The 23,698-nt window shown below is 38.5% G+C and overlaps 3 protein-coding genes across 3 annotated transcripts; 2 read left to right on the top strand and 1 right to left on the bottom strand.

Moving 5' to 3' along the window:
- The first annotated feature begins 6,205 nt into the window (after positions 1-6,205).
- On the top strand, positions 6,206-7,332 carry LOC140170905 (cytochrome P450 2C9-like). The gene is made up of 2 exons (XM_072194106.1): positions 6,206-6,347; positions 6,821-7,332. The coding sequence occupies exons 1-2, from the start codon at positions 6,206-6,208 to the stop codon at positions 7,330-7,332; spliced, it is 654 nt and encodes a 217-aa protein (XP_072050207.1).
- Positions 7,333-8,724: 1,392 nt separating this feature from the next.
- LOC140172203 (cytochrome P450 2U1-like) lies at positions 8,725-11,416 on the top strand. Its single transcript, XM_072195521.1, has 3 exons — positions 8,725-8,808; positions 9,088-9,365; positions 10,576-11,416. The coding sequence occupies exons 2-3, from the start codon at positions 9,146-9,148 to the stop codon at positions 10,758-10,760; spliced, it is 405 nt and encodes a 134-aa protein (XP_072051622.1). The 5' UTR covers positions 8,725-8,808; positions 9,088-9,145; the 3' UTR covers positions 10,761-11,416.
- Positions 11,417-14,081: 2,665 nt separating this feature from the next.
- Positions 14,082-20,952, bottom strand: LOC140171542 (cytochrome P450 2J4-like). The gene is made up of 4 exons (XM_072194812.1): positions 20,333-20,952; positions 17,004-17,679; positions 16,188-16,465; positions 14,082-15,618 (listed from the first exon to the last, which is right to left on the bottom strand). The coding sequence occupies exons 1-4, from the start codon at positions 20,838-20,840 to the stop codon at positions 15,434-15,436; spliced, it is 1,647 nt and encodes a 548-aa protein (XP_072050913.1). The 5' UTR covers positions 20,841-20,952; the 3' UTR covers positions 14,082-15,433.
- Positions 20,953-23,698: the final 2,746 nt, after the last annotated feature.

Here is a 23,698-nt window from a genome sequence, read left to right on the forward strand (position 1 = left end):
ATAATGATGGACGGCTTTGCATCCCAGCCAGGCCCGTACGCAGGATTTTTTTGGGGGTGCTGATTTTGAAAAAGTGGACTTTTTTCCAAGGGGGGGGCGATTTTGTGAAAAGTGGACTTTTCCCCCCAAATTTGGACAATTTTTGAACAAAAAAACGTAAAAAAAATGATGTTTTTGCTCGCTACGCTCGCAAATTCTTAAATTTTGGGACTTTTTGTATACTTTTCCAAATTTGGGGAGGTGCGGTCGCACCACCCGCACCCCCCCTGCGTACGGGCCTGATCCCAGCTATATACACTTTAAGTACATATCATTAGATTTATACAATTTAAAAAATATCAATTTTTAATCTTTTGCCATAAAATGTGTATTATATAGCTTATTATATCGCGAATTTCAAAAAATCAAAATTATTTGATATCAGAAGCTTTGGACATTCCTGGTTTTCGTTTTCGATATGTATGATGTGCTCTCAGGTGCCACAATAAATACGTGAAAACGTCGCTATCCCAGCACCGACCAGATGGTTCATGATTCAACCCAATTCAGTCACCTTTGCTACACATATCGACACGAATGTGGCCCAAGCTGTTTTAGGACTAATTTACACAATTGCTCATATCTCCGCTTGTCGACCACTGGTTTTATTGAAACAAAGCTTATGCAGTAGCCTTAGAAATTACCTTGATGACCATATAAAATTAAGTACAATCATTAAGGGGTGGTGCAATAATTATGTGTACCCCCGGGGGTGAATTCTTAAAATGGTCTGCCAAAAATTGCTTGCCCCCCCCTTTGGCCGTGCCAAAAAACCTTTGCCCCCCCCCTTTCGACCTGCCAAAAAACCTTTGCCCCCCCCCCTTACACATGCAAGATTTTTGGGAACCCGAATTTAAAACCTTAAATTGTCTTAACATATAATGCGAGCGCAACGAGCTGGAAATTTTGCATATTTGAACGTGTTCGTAACGTTTTCCTACGCTTTTTAGGGCGTAATATAGAAACGGTGCCCAAAATATCTGTGCCAAAATTGCTTGCCCCCCCCTTTCGACCGGCCAATAATCGCTTGCCCCCCCCGTTCGCCCTGCCAAAAAATGCTTGCCCCCCTTTTGGCCTGCCAAAAAATCTTTGCCCCCCCCTATAATTCACCCCCCGGGGGGTACACATAATTATTGCACCACCCCTAAGTAACATCTTTGCCTAATACTAGGCTCCAAATCACTACGCGAAAGGTGCAATGGTGATGAGCTCTGAAGACAATGTGGTGTCCTTAGGGACTATGTTTTTCGTGAGGTTGGCATGTTATGATTTAAATGAAAGATGCTAGCATATTAATCACTAAAATAAAAATGAAATTATACCGATAAATTATACAAAGAAAATGTCAACCCCCTAAGGGGTGGTGCAATAATTATGTGTACCCCCGGGTGGTGAATTATAGGGGGGGGCAAAGATTTTTTGGCAGGCCAAAAGGGGGGGGGGCAAGCATTTTTTGGCAGGTCAAAAGGGGGGTCAAGCGATTTTTGGCAGGTCGAAAGTGGGGGGCAAGCAATTTTGGCACAGATATTTTGGGTACCATTTTATATTATGCCCTAAAAAGGCGTAGGAAAACGTTAGGAACACGTTAAAATATGCAAAATTTCCTGCTCGCTGCGCTCGCATTATATGATAAGACAATAATTGTCTTATCATAAACCTTAAATTATCTAAGGTTTTAAATTCGGGTTCCCCAAAATCTTGCACCACCCCTAAACACCATACTAAATAAAAAATTTAATGCGTCTCTCTTATAATTTTGATAAACATAGCCATCTGTTGAAGAAAAAGGACCGAGGATAATTTATTGGTGACACCCCCCCGTCAGATTTTCGGCGGGGTGGGGAACCATTTGGTCAATAATGTCATATTTTCTGTCAACAAAAGAATGGTTCCTGCACCCTGGACCTCCCCCCCCCCTATTTTTTATGTTTGCTATACAGATGCTATTTATATCTGATCATGATATCCAAATTCCTAACATGGTCATGATGGTACATATATAGTGCTCAAAAGTTCTAAACACCCCTAAATATTTTATAATAAATCGGAAACAGTGAAAGTCCTTAAAAAGGACAAACCCCAGTGCAGGTTGTATAAGGATAGACAATACTTAAGGGGTCGATCTTTTGTGCGTAATTATAGAGGGCCAGGGGATTCATTCTATCATTAAAAAAAATATTTGAAGAAGTCAAAGAGCCCTAGGAATAAAAACTGTAGTGTAATTCACGCCAGATACAATTTCTTTATACGACAAAATTAATTTTGTAATCGATCAAAAACAAACGTTTTATATCAATTTTAAATTTAGCCTGAATCCGTAAATATGGTACCTTTTTTAGGTCAAGGCTATTTTTACAATTATGCAGCGAAACATTGTTGAAGCTATTTCGAATGATAATGTCATGAAGTCGTAAATTTTAAGGTCAAATTCCTATAACCAAAACAAAACATTGCGACGCAGATAATTCCCGACTTACGCAATTCCATCATCACATCAGTGTCTTTATTATTTGTTTGAAACCTTTCCCAAACGTTCGTGCTATTTATGCATAAAACGGCTCATGATGCAGTCATGTCTACAGTAGAATTCATCTCGACCTTTGCAGGACTTAACCCCATTAAAAGCTATTAAACCAAGATAACACTCATTGAAACAGCTCAACTGATTAAATCGGATCTTCTCTGGTTGTGCACAAGTGTCTGTTTTCATGTGCGATATCGCAATAAAGCTGGTATTATAGCTTCAGTTGGGTAACCGATTATAAAGGAAACGAAAGGAAACAATGGTATGTGTACCTTTGTTCACGAAATGAGACAATGGCGTGCTTTTTGTAAACCAGCATTCTTGAAAATAAGCAACATAATGATTGTTGACTTAACACGGGTTAGAAATAATTTCTTCATATTTTTGGTGTTATCTGTCGTTTACATATCCTTCCTAAAACACAAAAGTGCGACCCTCTCCAAACACCTAAATTAGCTAAAAATTTAGGACATGTTACAAAACTATATTGTCTAGAATTTTAGAAGAGTACTTTTAATATTGGCCGGTCATTTTTCACACAGCGACGTTAACTAGGCAATGTACTATTACCTATAACATTAACTAAAACACCAAAGTACGAATATTTCCAAACATCTAAATTAGCTAAAAATTTAGAACATGTAAAAAAACTATATTTTCTAGAACTCTAGAAGAGTACTTTTAAATATTGGCCGGTTATTTTTCACACAGCGACGTTAACTAGTCATATCCCCATACTTTTAACGTAGGGCTATTTGTAGAGGTCACGCGTCAATGGGAAAGAGCACTGTGTATTGTGTATAGGAAAACGGACAGTAACTGCAGTATGTAATCTATCTTTACAAAACGCGTCTTTTTTTAGTAAACAAAAGGCTAAAGATGGCATTATGAGATGTATCTTTTATCATTACACTCATCCGCTCAACTGCCACGGTGGCCGAGTGGTAAAGCGCTAGACGCGTAATCGAAGGAAATTTTAGAATCGCTGGTTCGAGTCCCAACGAAGTCTGTGGAAACTTTTTTTTCTTCAAAATTCATGATCGCATTCCAAAATGAGTCAATTGTCGGTAAATCATGGATCGTATCCTTAAAAACATTGTCATCTGATGTCTATATTCAACAAAAAGGCAATAACTATCTATAACACTCGTTCTAATTTTTTAAACCTGTCTTCTTTAATACCGACACAATAAATCAATGGAAATAAGTATACACCTATTTGGAAAACATTCCATTCGAATCAAATATGTAAGGCTCTGTTCTAGATAGAATTCTGCTCAGACAACCTCAAACTAAGTTTAACAATTTGTATTTGCAACCAATCGTTTTGTATTGCCTTCTACACCTTTCCCAGTACCTTAAATTTTACGACCTTTTTATTGTTTACTGCGGAGAAAATTACATCCAAACATCCACTCTATCAGCCTATCAGATGCAAATTCCCGTTGGACGCCCTATTCCTTTTTTCCATATGGATGTACATCGCCTAATGGGCTCCAGGAGCATTGGATGTTGGTGATATACTACTGCCACTAGTTTGCTTTACAGATGCTATGTCTGATCACTAGAGTAAACAAATTACACTGACCATTTTTGCTTGTTCCTAATTTTCGTGTCAGCCTTACACGGAGGTAGTGGGATGTCATCATTCAACACTGATAGTCAAACAGCTTCAAACGGTCCCTCCTCACGGTCGTTAATTCTAAGCACTCTGTATTAGGTGCAGCGATCGCTTCGTGTTCGTAAGTCTGTCATGTTAACACCATACATGTTCAGACTAACACTAAGCTACCTTAAAAGCCCATTAATAACTCTAAAGCCCATCTGAGCATGGGCCTCAAATGACCTATTTGCGCTGCTCAAAGGTGATCACATCCACCAAGTTTCATGAAAATCCAACAATCCATGATCAGATGACCTCGTATAGCCTTGATAATGACCTTGAACATTTTGAACTCTCAATTGTGATCACGTCTAGCCACGTGATCATGATTGTTTCACGATAATCTCGCAATCAATACTCACATGAACTCGGATGAACTTGATCTGACCTTGAACATTCTTCGCCCTTACTTCAATCATGTTTCATGGCAATATAGAGGCATCATACTAGTTTGTGGATATACAATGTGATGAAACCCCCGTGAACGTTGTGTGTTGCGTGTTGCCGCGTCAGTACAGTTGGTTTTTTTCAAAGTAGTTGGGAGAAGAGGCAGAAGAAGCCAGGTGACTTTCATGGTGGAAAAAGTGCCGTTAATGGGCCCAAAATACAAACACAACAACTTTAAAACCGCATCGGTCAACATTCCACATGGGGGTGGGTGGGGGAGATAACCAAAGGCGATAGGGGATCTTTCCCCTTCGTCTAATGGCCAGGGAGGCAAGTGAATGGCTCCTTTCCTTCTCCCCCCCCCCTCGCTTTCTCTCGCCTCCCTTTTTTTCTCTCCTCCATCTTCGCTCTCTCCTCCCACTCTCTTTTTCTCTTTTTCCTTTCTTTTACCTCTTTTTTTTTTGGCAACTCATAGGGGGCGGCCGCCCCTAATGCTGTTGACTAATACGAAAATTGGTTTATCCGTCTTTAGATGGTATTTCCTCAGGTCAAGGGGTCCACTACCCTCCACCATGCGCTTATCCACCCGGAGCCGTTGCCACATCCTGGGGGTTGGCCAAGCTTGTTAACCGCCGCTTGGCATTCGGCGTTGGCGAGTCACAGGTAATACCTACTAAACCTTATGTTTAAATATTTGCCCAGGTACTTGACATGATCGTCTAGCCAGGTTGGTGGTCATCTTTGGACTGTAGATAATCTGTACATTTATATTGGTGTCAGCTCATATATAGTAGAGAGGCCACGTCGTCTATCTGCTCTAGTTAAGATATTCGTGCAACATTTTTTTCCAAAGGTGCTAGCCGGGTTAGAATTAACCATTATAGTCTCATTTTTCTGTTTAACCAGACTGGTATTTCTGAAAAGTGACGTGAGCTGAGATTGAGACGTCTAATTTTACCCTATAATGTCAAATATCAAGGTAGCATAGTTATGAATATTTTAAATCTGTGAACAAAAACACACTTTTCAACCAAAATATCTCAGTCCACAGAATTGCCAGCCGGGTTAAACAGATAGAGGAGACTCTAACGGTTAATTATAACCCGGCTGGCACATTTGTCCAAAACTGTTGCACGGAACCCATGAGGCCACAAAGTGGCCTCTCTACTATCAAGCAAATTGAGTCACTTGTCGAGGATAATAGAGGAGTTTTATATTAATAATTAATAAGTTATAATTATAATTATGACGACACGATAATAACTCCAACTGTTACCGACAAATTATGATAATTGTATTGCCACGGTTGCATACAAAATTTCGCAATCAAGACCTGAAGTTCTTTTTTAGTATTTACCTGTATATTAAGCCGTTTAACAACGATTAAAATGGAGCCTGTAATACTTGGTCTCGAGATCCAAACTATCTTTCTCTGTGTAGCTGTCTTTGCGATTTTCACATCATGGACGTATTTGCAGAAACCCAAGAATCTGCCTCCTGGCCCCTGGGGATGGCCACTGGTTGGATATCTACCAAACCTCGTGGTATCTCTCTACCGAACTGGACTCAATCCTCACCAACTGTTTGCCAAAATGGCTACGCAGTACGGACCAGTCTTTAGCATGAGGGTTGGCGGGAAGGTGGTCGTAGTTCTCAATAAGTATCACATTATTAAGCAGGCGTTCATGAATCCACATATAAGTGATAGACCGCTGGACCCAACATTGCAAGCAGGTAAGGTTGAGGTATTAAGAGTGCGGCATAGTGAGTAAGATACTCGCCTCTGGTGTATGAGGTCCCGGGCTCAAATCCAGGCCGTGGCTAACCGAGCTTGGAATTTTAAAAAAATCTGAAAAAATTTGCAGTATTGTGAGATTAATTTCATACTTCAGCGCCCATTGTGCATTAAGAATGGACCATGAGCTTGTAACCTAAATGAATGTTCATATGGAGTTAAGCTGTCTGTATTTTTTTTTTAGGAAAAAAAAAACCTGCACATAATAGTTGAACAAATTGGGATCGTTGGAGTAAGGAGTAAACTCATTAAACATGGCTCGTTGTGTTACGGCCACTAAAATGGTCCAGGCCAAAACCACCTACCGATTTCACTCAACAGCAAACACACAAACATAGTTTGTTAATCAAGCAACTTACTATTATATATTAATTAGTTCAGTGTGGCTATTAATCGTTTATATTTGTTGTAGGAATTACATTTTCTTCTGGTGAGACATGGAAACAGCAACGACGCTTCACACTCACTAGTTTACGAAGATTTGGTGTAGGTAAAAGAAGCTTCGAACAATGCGTAGTAGAAGAGGCAGAGTGTTTGACAGAAGAGATGATCAAGCTTAAACATACACCTTTCGATTTGCGTTCTCTTTTCACCAACGCAACATCTAACATCATATGCTCAGTTGTGTTTGGCAAGAGTTATGGATACTCCGATTCTAACTTCAAATCACTACTCAACCATTTAGATCAAAACCTGCAGTTATTCGGCACAGGTGGTGTACAGCTCTTTTTCCCAGTTATGAAATATATACAGCGGACCAGCTACAAACATATACAGGGTAATACTTCTAAATTGATCAAGTTCATCAATGGCGTTGTTAAGCAACACGAATATTCTCGCGATCCAGAAAATCCGAAAGATTATATCCATGATTATTTGAATGAAATTGAATCAAATCAAGAAGTCGGACGTGCGCACACGTGAACATCCAAAACATGCCATTTACTGCTATGAATTTATTTAGAGCTGGTACGGTGACAACTGCAACTACCCTCCGCTGGTCAGTGTTATATCTGATGGCATATCCGGAGATCCAGAAACGGATTCAGCATGAAATGGATTCAGTTGTGGGTCGTGATCGATTTCAAGGTGAGAGCCACCCGTGACCCTGAATAGAATCTTTAAGGATTGAATAGCTATAATCAAAGACAAAATTTAAAAGACTTGCGTCTGACGTCATATATCTATCAAACTCGAGCACGATTTTTTTTTACAAGTGTCGTGATGATTAGTTGCTGAACACGGCGGTAAAAACAGGAAGCCTTATGGTTAATTTTCACCTTCAACAAACTGTCGCAAAATTTAGGTCTTCATAGTAGGAAACTTTTTTTCCTGAAGGCTCTCATGTCAACAATGACTTTAAAAAAGTTGCAGTGCCTTGTAAAAGTTCGTGATTTTGCAGCACCAAATGAATCGATCTTTCTTTTACGCGCTTTTAACAAATGAAGGGTCGTAGAGAGTTTGATTGACAGTGACGTTAGACGCAAAGTAGTCTTTTAAAGTATGTCTTTAATTATAATATAAATGAGCTTCAAATGGTGTCTGAATAAATAATCATGGATGAGTAAGATTTAATCTTGCCCTAGAAAATGCCTTTTAGAGGGCTGACTTCTCAGTAGGAGGGCCGATTTCAGAGCAACTAAATGAATAAGGTTGTGTCTTATACACTATAATTAAAGACAAAGACAAAGACAATTTATCGCGTCTGACGTCACCTGTCAATCAAACTCGAGCACGGTTTGTTTACAAGTGTCGTGATGATGACTTGCTGAACGCGGATTTATAACCGGGCGTCTTATTGTTAATTTTGCACCTTTCGACATGCAAACCATCTCAAAAGTTAGGTATTTATAGTAGGAAACTTTATTTGGTGAAGGCACCATGTCCACAAAAGCTGCTTTTTGCCTTGTAAAAGTACGGACTTTTTCGCCATTTGCTGCTATTCCATTTCTCCGATCAGCACCAGATAGATCGGTCTTCCTTTTACGCGCTGATTAACATTGTGTAAACCAATCAAGGATCGTAATTGACAGTGACATCAGACGCGATAAATTGTTTTTATCTCTGTCTTTAATTATAGGGGAACTGTCAAAGTGATGGACAGGAAATTCTAAGAGGGTACCGTATGTCAATATGATTGACAGGAAGTGTCAATAAGTCAATATTCTGTGTGGAGAAAGACAGAAGTTAATTAACTTTGTCAGGGGTATTTTGAATTTTGAAAGTTCCATTCAGGAGGAATGTCCACTCCTTTGTCCCTATTGAACTTGTCTGGAATAGAGTTGATATGCTAAGCTTCCAAGAATTTCCTTTCAGACCACTTGGTGTTCATGTTGAACATCTTGGTACTCTCCCAGTGAATGTCATGTTGGGTTTGCTACACATGGTCAGCGCATGAAGGTAGTTCCTTTCATGGTCAGCGACTGCTGATTTTGGAGTGTACAGGTTGCAGTCGCAGAGCGATTGTCGTGTTGAAGTATACACGACGATAAAAGGCACATCTTGTTTATTTAGTTGCTCTAAAGATGGCATTCGGTAGAAAAGCTCAGTCCTCTGAAACGGTCTTAATGTTCTCTTTTTTTTTCACGCAACTATCCATATGATATAAGAATTTACCAGTTTGCATTAGTAATTTTTCTTTCACGTTCCTTTCTCTTTTTAATGTACATCTACATCCAGATTATCGGATAAGGACAAGTTGCCGTTCACTTCAGCTGTGCTTCTTGAAATCCAGCGAATGGTCTCCATCACACCTCTAGGAGTAAGTCATTCTTGTGGAGATGACACGACCATTGAAGGATACAATATTCCTAAAGGAAGTGTGGTTGTGTCGAATCCTTGGGCAGTGCATCATGATCCGGATATCTGGAAGAATCCGGATGAATTTAATCCGGATAGGTTTCTGGATAAAGGTGGATGTTTACAAGAACGGGAAGAGCTGATTCCATTTTCTACAGGTAAGAACTACAGGTTAGATAACAAACAGACAGCTAGGGGCGCCTGGCTGGTACTTTTGCTTATTGTCGCTTCAAGTGCTACGCACGGGAAGAAAAGTGAATACTGTTTGGCAAATAAAGGTCGAAATGATGAAGAGTTTAATTCTTCATGATCTTCCACATTTACTTTTCTTTCATTTCTGTTTTTTGAATGTCGACTACGATTATGGCGCCTTCCTTATAAAATATTCAAGCTTTTCTTAGACATTGCCAATAACCATAAAAAAATCAAGAACTTTACACAAATGCTCTGCAGATTATGCTCTGTGTCTGCTATAAAATAAATCCAAATCTAAAATAATTTACAAGATTGCATCAGTAAAATAGCATCTTAGAAGATTGATGCTTTGTTTACCTGAGTACACAACCAAGGGCTATTATTGGTTGAATGAATACCAAAACAACCCTGCAATAGGTCTAGTTATAATTCTTGGCTCGTGCTCTTTCCAGGTTCTTTTGATATCTTAAGATCACTTAATCGATTCTTTCCCCGTTGTACTGGCATATATGACAAAATATGGCGCCCTGTTGCTCAAAACGTCGCCTATTCTTAGCTATTCTTCCAGCAACCTACTAGTTGGGGGTCCAAAGATGGCAAGTATGGAGGAGAGGGTGTACATAGAGAGTGATAAAGTTTGAGAGAGGTTAAATGCTATTTCAGAATCTTTTATAACGTGCTTTCATAAAAGGTGTCGAAAGTTCTCTAATCTGCCATATTTCTCAAGTAACAAACATAGTGCAAACTGGTTTTTTGAGGCACATTGATTTGTAATGCAATATTCGAAATCATCATTTTCCCCGCGCCCATTCATTTACCAAGAACCACTCTCGTTTAAAGGTTGTGTGGGTGTCAATGTTTTCTATATAGAAGCTTTTTGGCAGGCTGGACGTACCCCAAGACCGTTTTCCAGATTTTAAAAAGAAAAGAAATTGAAATAAATGCGTATAGCAACTAATTTACAAACAACATTTTCAAAGGATTGGACATCTTTGTTTTGGCTAACCGACCGAAATCCATCGAATGACGAAACAATTTATGCCTGTCCATGCTATGTGCTGAATACAATCGGACATGACCGTATGGTAACAACAGCTAGCATTAGATATGCAAATCTTTACTTTCGGATCCATTAACATAATTATTTTACATACTTTCTGTTCTACTTTCCAGGCCGCAGAATATGTCCTGGAGAACAACTTGCCAAAATGGAACTCTACATATTCTTCACTCATCTTCTCCATCGCTTCACCTTCAAGAAGACAAATGATTCCAAGCCGATTACCTTTAAAGGGGTGACTGGTGGTCTCGTTTACTCTCCGGGTCCCTTTCTGACCCAAGTGATCAACCGTGACTAACCTGACAGGTTTGTTGCTGCAAGAGATGGTACTCACAACCAAACTGCAACTTTGTGTTCACCAATGGTTTAAAGGAATAATGTGTGATTTGCATAAAGAATAGATTCCTATTTAAATGTTAGTTTTCACTGATAGCTACTGATTATATTGTCCCCTTTTAATTTCGAGCCAAACACATGAGGTAAAACGAAGAAAATTTCATTTCATGCCTACAATGCATGTAGCAGCTCGCCGTTCGTATTATGATCATGAATATTGGCGTAGTTTTACACAGATATGACGAACAAACAAGGCGTAAAACGATTAGCGATATGCACACAGTTTATACATCAAGGCGGACGGCGCTACAATGCGTGTATAATCTCGCCGATCGTATAATTATCATGACTATTGGCGGAGCTACACGCAGCTGATGAGATGTACAAACAAGACGTAAGACAAATAGCGATATGAATACAGTTTATACGGTACGTCACTGATACAATGATTCAATGATACACACCGTAATACACGCACGCGATGTTTCCAGCACTCGATCAGTGAGCTCAGAACAAAACCGGAGATACCCGGTAGTATTATAAATATTAAATTGTACTGTAATTAAAGCATTTCAGGCTTAGTCTGTTATGTACACCAATGGCCGTTACAAAATGGTGTAAAAATTCGAAAACAAAATGAGGGCGTTGCTGTGGAGCAAATCACACATTATGGCTTTAATTGATTTCTACACATGACGTTTAATGATGGCTGGGCTCGTCATCTCCACGAGATCCGTCTTGCAGAAGTGATTAACGTCAATATAATCAACAAGAAAAGTCCTACATTGTAAAATATATCTGATATCAAAATTGAAATATATTACATGCTCTCAGATGTACATTAGACTGTCCCGTCTCGGATCCGCACAAGTGTCAACGGTGTGTACGGTGACTATGGTGCCCCATTGTAAATTGAAATACATTGCTTTGCAGATAGTAGATTCGACTTCAGCTTACCCAAATTAACAAAAATGAGCTAGTTGGCAACTTTTACGCAAACTTGCCTCTAATTAGGTTTCATTATCATCATGATCATTGAGGTATAGGACTTTTTATTTTTTTCGGAGAAGAGCAGGTAGGGCAACTACTTGATTATATTTCTACATGTTCATACTTCATACTCTGAAAATTTTAGAAATTCGCACGAGTCCGGTTTTTTTAAATCACATTTTTGTTCCTAAATGGGGGTTATAGCGCCCTCTCGGGCACTCTCTCCATAGGGCTACATGTAAAGACCAGTTATAGACAAGTGGCCCTAAAATAAAACTGACTCGTTCATTTTTCCTCAAATTTCGCATATGATGTAGATTTAACATTTGGAATGTAATGCAAGTGGTGTCGTTGCTGCTCTTCTAAATTCATTAAAAAATGTCCGCCCCAGACCAAGAACGCGATTTTTCCTAAATGGAACCAGTGTATTCCGTGTTGTTAACGCCTTTCCGCTGTCACATCAAATCAATGGAACTCGCAGCAGTGTGGCAATATTTGGATAGGCTTTTGTGGATATCATAGTCTACATTACCATTACTATCTACAGATTGGAGAGAGGGTAGGTGTGCCATAACAACATGGCCGAGGGACTGCCCGGCCACTAATAAGGGCAAAACAAATTAAAACATGATTTAAACATTTTTATGCTTTTGTGCATGAACACTATTTAATCTAGTTACCCGTTGAATGATAAACAAATTGTTGTTGTGGTTGTTGTTGTTGTTTTGATTTGTTTTGGTTTTTTTAAACACAATTTGTGACACTCTGTGATCAACACGTGTAATCTTATGGAAGACAGTCTTTATACCCATACGAACAATATTAGCGTATCCATGCAAACTGAGTATGATCATATTATAAGTTTGTTAATTAAGTTAATTGATTATTATAATACATATTTTGTACGGGAGGATGAAATCTATCAACCGTGGTAATTTTGACCAATTTACGGGGTATTTTAAAGATTGATTTTGATTATTTTGATTTAGGTCAAAGGTCAAAGGTCATTAGTCCAACTTCGATCTTTGCTCTTGATATCTTGCTCTATGGCCCTTTATTATGGTGTGGGATTATACCCATTATTCCTACTGGAATGTAGTTTTTGAGGGGATCACTCCCCTTGGCCATAGCAAATGGAGTAGGACTATGTACCTTGGTCAATTTTACGGAACCCATTGCCGAATTTTATAACCAATCATACTTTTGTACAGTTTGACATGTTTGATATTGAATAATTGGAAATGTTAATGTCAATTATGCACAAAGAACTTAATTACACTATAAAAAGCAGATAACAAAAAATCCGATAGAATTATAAAATTAACTCATCTAGAATAAATCGGATATGTCCACGTTCTATTGTGAGAAATTATAAAAACGACATCGAGAAAAAATGGCTGCGGAGGAGATTACTTCTCGGTACTTTTGTTGGGTTTTTTCTCGATGTCGTTTTTTTTGTGTGTGTGTCTTTCTTTCAAAGCCATATCTTCGCACTCGTTACCATGAAATGGGGTTCTGTATTTCTGGTGATTTCATCCGATTGAACATAAATGCTATAAAACGTGGTAATAATCTTAATCAGATAATCACATTTCCTACTCGTGGTCAGGCAACCCTGGTTCTCATTCTAATAATATCCAAACCCATTTATACTGCTCTCTTAAATCAATTGGAAAAAGTGATCATGCATGTTGTTTTCTATGGAAGCCTAAAATCACCACAAACACTGCTTAGAACGCGTAGTTAAGTCCATGATTACCCGGCCTTTTCGTGATGATAATATCAGACTATTTGGTAGATGGATTCATGTGAGGACCATGGACGCAATGGTACTCAAAATAAACCGGGTGCTCTGTATTCTGTGTCATACTAGACAACTCAAAATCCATCAGATTGATAAACCGTGGATCACTACACGTATCACGAAACTAATATCAAAACGTCAAGCAGCATTTAAAGCTCATGAAACCATTGGCGTAGATTTCTTTTTGACATTGGGGGTGGGGGTGGGGGTGGAAAAAAATTCTTGAAATATAGTGAACCCGGCACCTTTTGGCGACAGAAAAACGTTTATGGTACAAATGCGCGCGAAGCTAAACTGATGATATATTGTGCAAGAGTGGAATAAATTCGCCCGTAGCGCGAAAAGAATTGGGCTTTGGGGGCTTAAATGGCCAAATATGAGGTTAATTTGGTCAGAAACCCACATACAGGCGTCAACATTGGGGGATGATTGTATGGCCCCCCCCCCCCCGGCAAAATATTGGGGATTTATCCCCCCCATCCCCCGGGATCTACGCCTATGCATGAAACGGTTGAAACCTCAAAATGGCGCCAGTGAAAAGAGAAATTGAGAAAGTTAATTATTTTACGGAGTGAGAAAGTAGCAAGAGACTGAACCACGTAAATGGTATCAACAAATTCAAGCCATTCTGATCTTATGACATGCATGCACATTCCAGGAGTGCTAGTGTATAGGGCGAAATCACAATGCAATGGCTAATGCCATCAATTCCAAGTTTGTGAGCGTATCCTCCCATGTTAATACTTTGGAAAGTTCTGATACGCCAACTTATCCAAGGTATTGCATTTGAAGATTTGACTTGGTTAATAACTGCTGTTGAAAGATTGACTGCTTTGGGGTGGGGGCGCTATCTTTCCTTGGGTTTGCAGTTTCCTCAATAATCGCTTGTCTGGTTATGCCCCCTGTGTGCTGGTGTTCATCAAGGTACCAAACTTGGTCCCATCAGCGGGGCGGCTCAAGGTTGAAGTCCTCACTACTAGAAATATGTCGACGATCTCGCATTCATTGAGAACCGTGCGTGTAGTGAGAAAGGCAACCTTTAGTGTGATCTTGAGGACTTCCTGGACTGGCCTGTAAGTAACCACCTCAAACTTAACCCTGAGAAATGCCAAGCTATTCAAATTTCTCCCATGAACATGATGAAATCCTCACTATCTCATCCCAATCTGAAGCATCGTTGCTTTCTTTAGTTTCATCTGCCAATTAAAGTCCTGGGCATCTTTATACAGCAAGATCGTTGGGATGCCCAGGTGGATCACATGTGCAAGTGTGCCAATAACCGCATCTTCATGCTGTTTACATACGCACCCTTTTGGAATACTCTGGTGCCATTTAGCATTCATCGCTCAATGATAAGCAATGAGCGTGTCCAAAAAGGGCCTACAGAATCATTTTAGGTGCTAATGATTTGATTTAAAATGTACAACTTCGCGGCCGAATTGCATTATACAAGAAAGGATGAAAGGATGTACACGCATAAGGCAAAAATATGAAGACAGGCAACTTGGCATAGATGAAGATGAGAGATACAAAGGGACACAAAGGGAAGCCACCAATACACAAGCTACTACTGCTTATTCATCAGACTAATGTAGTAGGGAATGGCAAATCTGATTGTGCGCACACGAAATTTTAAGATATGGGCTGCATTTCTCAGCTGTCTTCCCATGATTGTTATTATTATACATCGTATAAATTCTAGAAATGATATTAAATGAATTTTTATGCCTTGTTTATGTTTGTTTTCATATTTCAGACCAAAACCTGTACTATTATTTAAATTCACTATAAAATATAATTCTTGGCCCATATTGGATGGAGATCCATCCCAGACCCATTGATTAGTCACGGCTTTCCACTTGGGTCAGGAATGTTGACGGTGCGTTGACGAAGCCAACAACTCCTTTTAAGGATATAGGCTGGGAATCACCATCTGGCTTCTTGAAGGTAAATCGATGAAACAGGTGGGTAAAGAAGATGTACAACTCCATCTTAGCAAGGTGCTCTCCAATACACATTCGACGGCCTATGAAAAACAACATGAAAAGGTTCAGCACGTTAAGAGATTGGTCTGATTCGAGACGTTTCACTCCAATACCAGTGCGCCCAGAAAAATAGATCAAAATATATTGAGGGCGCTATATCGATATATAAAAATAATGGGCGAAACAGGTTTTTTAAATGACCTTATCTTGCCAAGCATGATACGAGGAACATGAAACTAAAGAATTTATTAATGTATTTATTTATTTATTTACATTTATTTATTTATTTATTTATTTATTTATTTATTCATTCATTAAAATGAAATTAATTAAAATGAAATTAAGAAAGATCATTAGATAAAAGAAAAATGTTAAAATTAAAAAGAGGCATGTAGTTCAAGTAGTTCAACAAGTTCAATGATAATCCGCTTGGATTGATTAGATTTAATTGGAGCTCACTGATAAGTGTCAATTTTGACCTATGCCTTATACGTTATGATCTTTAGCCCCATGGTTTGAATTTAAAATCCAGAGCCAAAGTAAGATTAGCCCTACTTATAAAGCCTTTTGACCGTGACAACCCCTAAAAAACCGATTTCAGTGGGCTTACCTGTAGAGAAGGGTATCAGCTTCTCCCTTTCCATCAAACATCCATCCTTATCCAGAAATCGTTCTGGATTGAATTCATCCGGATTCTTCCATGTATCCGGATTATGATGGACTAAAGAGAGATTTGCCAAAACCAGAGTTTCCTTAGGAATAGTATAGCCATCAATGGTGGTGTCTTCTCCACAATTATGGAAAACTCCAAGGGGTACGATAGAGGAGATTCGCTGGATTTCTAGAAGAGTTGCTGCAGTGAAGGGTAAGCTGTCCTTGTCAGAGAGCCTTATTATTATTAATCCAAACATAGAAAAAACAATATAGAAAATGATTAGTATTCGCTCGTATGGTATATGACATGTTATATCTTTTAAAATGGTCTGTACCCTAAATAGATATAAGTCCTCTCCTTTAATTGGCATAACTACAGAATAGAGTTAGGGTTAGGTTAGGGTTAGGGTTAGGCACCCTGATCAGGGTATTCTGTAGTTACTCCCCGTTACTTTTATTATGTTATTTTATCCTGTTATATATGATACCCTGTATGAATTATTATTAAGAAGTCGATTGACGTGAAATTAAGTTTGAATTAAATCTTTATTCGTATGCTTTATGGTACAGTTTTAGTATACCACGTATTCCCCGCAAAATTTCCCCACAGCAATTTGCAAGTTTTTTGATGGGCGTAGAATTTCCATGTTCATACTCGACTTAACTGCTTCTCACAATATGGGAAGCAGTTTGCATGTGTAATAGAGGTAAGTGACTAATGGATACATTACTGAAAAATCCAATTTCTCGGGGACCATATTATCACCCTCACCTTGGACGACGATCACGGCCAACAACTGAATCTATCTCCTGCTGGATACGCTTCTGGATCTCCGGATATGCCATCATGTACTTAACTCCCCAACGTAAAGTTGTGGAAGTTGTCTCCGTTCCGGCTCCGAAGAGACCCATTATTGTAATTGGCATGGTTTTGATCTTCACTTGTGATTCTTGTCCAAGTTTTTGACTTGATTCGATTTCGTTCAAATAAACATCGATGTAATCGTTGGGATTGTCTGGATCGCGATCTGATTCGTGCTGCTTCACCACGTCATTGATAAACTTAATAAGGCTGGTAATGTTGTTCTTTAGTTGCTTATAGTGGTTGGGCTGGAAATATTTAGCGATTGGGAAAAAGAGCTGCACACCACCTGCGCCGAATAACTGCACATTTTGGTTTATAAGGCTGAGCAGATATTTGAAGTTAGAATCGGAGTATCCATACCGCTTACCAAAGACAACTGAGCAGATGATGTTGGATGTCGCATTGGTGAAAAGAGGCTGTGGGTTAAACGATGTAGCGTTGAAATGTGTTATTTCTTCCGATAAATAGTCAGCCTCTTCTGCGATGCATTCTTCGAAGCTTCTTTTACCCACACCAAAACTTCGTAAGGTGGTCAGGGTGAAACGTCTTTCGTGTTTCCATCCTTCACCAGGTGAAAGAAAACCTGCAAAAAACATACAAAGAATGAAAGGTACGTTTATTAGTAATTCTGTCATAGTCAGTCAGTGCCCCTCTCCACTGGTCATATAGTATCAATACAAGAGCCCAGAGTGCCCAGGTGGTTGGGGTACAGAAATTTACGGCTGAGTTAGGGTGTCTTTTCGGGCTTTTTTGTTAAACTTTTGGTCGCATTTAAAAAACAGGTTTCAAAAGATAAAGGAAATAGTATAAATTATACCTACCAATCCAAAATCATGAAACCCCTCCTACCAGTACAAGAGCATTGTTTTATACAAACCTGCTAAGCCTTTATCTTACAATATATTATAAACAACAATCAATCAAGTTTTAGTGTATGCATATTTTGATATTTTATTGCAGATCGCATTTCTTGCATTGACGGCTTTTGTTTTGAACTTAGAGATAGAACTTCGTACCTGGCAGATAAACTACTTTCTCGATCACACCGGGAAAACATGAGTGCAGATCCGACATCTTAGTTATTCAAAATTTCTTTAATTTATTGATTTTAAGTAAAATTACCTCATGTTTATTATTTAATTAATTTGTAATTTCAACTTCTGCTATTTTCATGGTTAATTGAATATTGGCCATTTGTCAAATACATAACTGCTCCTGCAGTACAATTACAAAAATGTACATGTATATATGTGACTTTCTTCAATTAAGGGCTGCATTGACGCAATACTTATTTTGTCCCGGGTGAATTATGCCTTGTGAATATTCTGAGGGCAGACAAAGCAATGTTGGGCAGGTCGAAGTGGGAATCGATTTCGACATATATTTGGTTGGCACCTTTCCAATCTTGCGCCTTAAAATGCCATAGAAAAACAGTAGGAATAATATTTAAAATATGGATGTGTAAATGTAATGAGATACCCCCCCGAAAAAAAAAAAGCCCCAGACCCCACCTCTACTTACCTTTGACACTTTTGAAAAAGGTAATGATTTTACTTTAGGGGCCTATCATAAACAATTGAATATATGAATACAAACGCCACCCAAGTCCATACTGTGGCCAAATTGATTTCAGCATGGGACTGTATTGCTATGCATAGGCCTGTCATATGTATGAAAAAACAACTCAAATTCATCCACTGTGTCTATTGAGCATGTGAAAAATAGCATGTATGAAAGAACCACCCAAGTCTATGATTTGAGTCTTATAACACATTGATTGAAATCCAGTATGTATAAAAGTCCACTTGTAAAACATTCATTGCTAGAGTGACTTTTGAAAAAAAAATGGGTTTAATAAAGGAAAGTGTGTGGTTTATATTACATGGCAGAATGCTTATCAATATTATACATACATGTGTGCTTTATTTTGTATTATCTTACTAGTGGTAATCTCACTCAAACATTGTTGTCTTTGTATATGATTCAAAAACCACCCAAGTCCAAAATTTAAAATGAACCCACGAAGTCCCTGAAATGCTATTCGTCATACTTAATACAGTTTAACCCACTCATTTGCACGTTAAACTTACCATACTGACCAGGTAAATATAACTGAAGGAATTAAAATGATACACATGTTTTTCTCTCAAAATCACTTCCCATGGACTTGGGTGGGTTTTGTATTCATGTATTCAATTTAAAACATCCAGAAGTGTCGTAGATCTTCATGTGCAGATGCGATATTAATTTGTATGCTTCATAGAACCACCAGTAAGGGTATTTGCTTGTTCTTGCATGATAGGCCTGTCTTTTATTATATTAATTGCATGATTAAATGAATATAATAGGCCTGTAAATATCAATGGTGGTATTGTTCTAATCCCGAGGGGGGGTCACTCCCATTGTGGCCTGTACACCATCCGCGATAATCAACTTTTGTAAAGCACCCTAAACAAGGATTTAACCCTTGGCTAAAACGATACCCTAAACAGGTAACACGCGCCTGTTTTCACACCCTAAACAGGGATTCAATCAAATTTCATTTCGCAAATTTAGTTTCCGCGTATTAGCAATTACAATTTTGCAACCTTTTTTCCATTTTTTCATGTTTTTGACACCCTAAACACGATACGCGCGTATCGTGCCTACCCACGATAAAACTACCCTTTTACGCGTTTTATTATTGCGGATGGTGTACAGGCCACAATGGGAGTGACACCCCCCCCCCTCGGGTTCAAATATGATAGGCCTGTAAATGTCAGTGATGGTATTGTTCTAATAAAAGTATTATTCGTAACAAAAATTGCCGGGGATAGAACCTGTAATTGAATTTAAGTGTTTTTCCAAAATACTTTACGACATTGCTTGCAAATTGCAAAATCAGGAGAAAAAAAACCCGGATAAAGATGACATTATTGTAATCCAAATATTATCAACCGAATGATTGTTTTACCAAATGGTTATTAGGAAAAATAATTATTAGATCAAATGTGTCGGACCTTGTGTCAAACCAACTGGTTATTGGACTAAATCGTGTTATTAGACTAAATGGTTATCATGTTATTGGACCAAATGGATATGAGACCAAACGATTAGTAGACGAAATGGGTTGGACTAAATAGTTATTGGACTTAATGAATACAGGCTAATGTCGATTGGACGATATAGGATTAGGCCATTTATAGTATTAGACCAAAATGTCAGTTAGTGGGAAACTCACATCACAGGAAACTTACCTCCACCCGAGGCGAGTCCTAAATCTACCATCGTTTGGCTAGCTGGTCTATTACTAATATGTGGATTATGAAACGCTTCTTTGATAAGCCTGTGCTTATTGAGAACTACGACCAACCTCCCACCAATTCTCATGCTGAAGATCGGCCCGTACTTCGTTGCCATGTTGGCAAACAGTTGGTGAGGATTAAGTCCAGTGCGGTAGAGAGATACGACTAGGTTTGGTAGATATCCAACCAACGGCCATCCCCATGGACCAGGAGGCAGATTCTTCGGTTTCTGCAACCACCATGACACAATCGCGAAGGCAGCGATACATAATAAAATTGTTTCGATTCCGAAACCTAGCACTTTTTCGGGTAGACCTATCATTTTAACCGCAAACAACCATATAGTGTTTGGAAATAAACAGGTCGCGATGTTAATAAGCTTCCAGTATAGTAATTTAGGTAGTTCAGTGTGCTCACTGAATTGGTTGACAAGGTCATCCACTGATTGCACAGTGAGCATGGCACAGTAAACATGGAAACCAGTGTTGCCATATAGACGAATCCAACGAGCCAAGTCATGGTCATGATTTGGTCGGACATCTTTGGGTAGCCGCTAGCACCAACCTAGTGTTTTGATCGTCCAATTGTGCAAATAAAAGCCGCCTAAGGGAGAAGATGCAAGGACGAGAAGTACATCAAAGCATAGATACCGCGTGTAGTTAATCCGATTATTATGTATTAAGGTGTAAAACGGGTGATGGAATGCAGTTTAAAATTTCCGCCAAGGCCGAATCATTTCACATTTTGAGTGCATTGTAGCCCACGGCTACCCAACTAAAGGCTGCTAGTCAGGTGTAGGAATGTGTGAATTTAGATTCGTCTATAGTGAGTGCATAGTTAAATGCTTTGTTATTGGTACTATAGTCTGGTTTTGTGCTGAAAACAATTGATTTTCTAAGTAGAGTATGTCAAGATGAATAACGGTATCAACCTGCGTCATAATCGGCGCAGTGTTTGGAAAGTTACAGTTTCTTGAAAATTTAGGACTGAATTTTTATAATGATGGTTTCAAGCAGTATTTATGCATGTTAGTATCAATATACATGCCTATAAAGTTGTTCTAAATCAACAGTTTCATAGAAATTCCCCTGCAGCAAGGCTCCAATAATCAAAGAAAATCCTTTTCTTCAAGGAAATTTGGGCTCCATATGAGGAAAACCAACGTACAGTGTTGCCAGTTTTCATGCTCACTGAACACTAATTAATGCAATTTTAAACCTTTTTAATGAATTTAATCACATTTTCTAAATGTTTTTTGATACTTTGATGATTTCTTTGTGTGTCAGTCACTTTAAAGTATCATTTCATTTATTAATTGATCAAAAATCACAATTCCTACTGCAAAAATTAATTTAAATTGTTAATTAATTACTAATTATGCAAATTAGCGATCAAATAATTGATCAAAAATTTGGTACAACTTATGTTCTTATGAAAACAAATGTGGGATAGTAAAATTATTATAGAAAAACAATTTCTATAATGAAATTATGATGGTGCCATGCCAAAATAAAGACTATAATAAGAAATAGGTTCCTAAAACGTTCAAATTTTTTGCCAAGTTATCCCGACAAAACAAGCCATAGCTCGAAAACCGGTTGGCCTTTTTGAAAAATTCAAAAAGCATTTTCATGCTGAATTTATGTTCTATCCAATAATGTACATTATTCTACATTATACCACTGTTTTAAATATTGCCTGAATTGCCTAATAGTATGTTGTGAATAAATACCAATAACACTGATATCAAAATGAGCTATTTGTCGGCAAAGGCTATTTTATCTGTCTGTTACGTTTCACATCATATGTTTATGCACGAAAAATTATTCCATATGCAACGTGTAAGGTTTGGATTTGTTGTGGTAAGGCTGGGAACCAACTAATAACTCTGCTCAAGATTTTGAAATACCCTAAAAGAGTTGGTGGCAAAATGTATATGGCACCAAAAAGTGTTATGACGTTGTAATTTCTGAGTGCCGAATAAAATAAAATCATTGGTAATAATATCGCAAAATTCATTCCCCCGACAAATGACTCATTATGATTCGCATAAGGTTTGTTTGTAAAGTTTATAGGTATTTACATAAAGCTAGGACAACCTTTGAGTTATATTTAGCGCACGTGCACCACTGCGTAATCTGCGCACGTATTTTGACTTTTTGACAGCCGGAATGATAATAAATTGATCGAAAAGATCAAATGAAAACAAGAACTGACTTTAAAATAGACAACGCCAAGAATGAAAATCACCGGCTGGGAAATACCGGTATTTATTGAAAAACCAAGGACTTGCTAGGAAATATCGTATAAGCGTTTTCATTCTGAAAGCAGAATTTACTTTAAATGTGTGTGCTAAATACATTTAATTCAGAACCAAAAAGCTCAATGGAAATAACATCCAGCTAGTTGCACAACAATACAAATATCAACCTTGAAAATATGTGCCACTCAAGGGTGATCACATCCACCAAGATTCATGACAGTCCAGCAAGCTATGCTCTGTTGACCTCATATGACCTTGAAAGTTTTGGACGCTCAATTGTGATCACGTTCGGCAAAGGTTACGCCAATTTGACAATTTTGATTTCTGCAGGAGCGTTATCTAAAACAAACGAGAGCAATTTTACCCAATGACCATTGTCTATGCACGAATCCAACGAGACAAGTGATGATCATTCGTTCGGCCATTACTGGGTCCCCTTCGCACCAAACTGGTGTTGTGACTGTCCAGTTCAGTGGATTAAAGACGCTGAAAAGCCGAGGTTATATTGTATTTTGTAGTAAATCTTTCCTCATTCTTTTGCCTATACATGTAACAAATATGATGGAATGCAGTTTAAAATCCCTGCCTGCCAAGGCCACATCATTTCACATTTCAGGTGGGATGAGGCCGTCGGGGCGGGACCAGCTATGGCTGCCATTGAGGTGTAGGAATGTATGAAATTGGATTCGTCTATAGATGAGTTGACTTCTAACGTCATTGCCTGGCAGTATGCGCCCGCATCATCACAATTTTTAGTTTTGTTTGTTTTTTGTTTGTTTGTTATTTTGCCTGACAGTATGCGCGCGCCTCATTGTTCAGGATCTGTGCTTTTAAACTCCCGCCACATCCCAATAAGGATTTTGAACAGTGTAGTGGTTGCTTGCAGTTCGGTCAAGCATATAGAAATACTGGTCCCTAGCCTTTGTTGATCAACATTGAGGTCAACTCATTTATTCGCCGCAGAAATAGTGATGTAACAGGATTAATTACCATAGCAAAAGTTGAATACAATTTTTGAATACATAATCCTGCACTACAAGCAGGTTGCACATCAC

Source organism: Amphiura filiformis, chromosome 15 (genome assembly GCF_039555335.1).
Source record: "Amphiura filiformis chromosome 15, Afil_fr2py, whole genome shotgun sequence".
Classification (NCBI taxonomy): domain Eukaryota; kingdom Metazoa; phylum Echinodermata; class Ophiuroidea; order Amphilepidida; family Amphiuridae; genus Amphiura; species Amphiura filiformis.

Coding starts and splice junctions, on each gene's coding strand:
- LOC140170905 (XM_072194106.1), top strand. CDS start 6,206: ATGGCTACGCAGTACGGACCAGTCTTTAGCATGAGGGTTGGCGGGAAG. Junction 6,348..6,820: donor GGACCCAACATTGCAAGCAG/GTAAGGTTGAGG, acceptor TATTTGTTGTAG/GAATTACATTTTCTTCTGGT.
- LOC140172203 (XM_072195521.1), top strand. CDS start 9,146: ATGGTCTCCATCACACCTCTAGGAGTAAGTCATTCTTGTGGAGATGAC. Junction 9,366..10,575: donor GCTGATTCCATTTTCTACAG/GTAAGAACTACA, acceptor TCTACTTTCCAG/GCCGCAGAATATGTCCTGGA.
- LOC140171542 (XM_072194812.1), bottom strand. CDS start 20,840: ATGCTCACTGTGCAATCAGTGGATGACCTTGTCAACCAATTCAGTGAG. Junction 17,680..20,332: donor AGGACTCGCCTCGGGTGGAG/GTAAGTTTCCTG, acceptor TGTTTTTTGCAG/GTTTTCTTTCACCTGGTGAA. Junction 15,619..16,187: donor GCTGATACCCTTCTCTACAG/GTAAGCCCACTG, acceptor TGTTTTTCATAG/GCCGTCGAATGTGTATTGGA.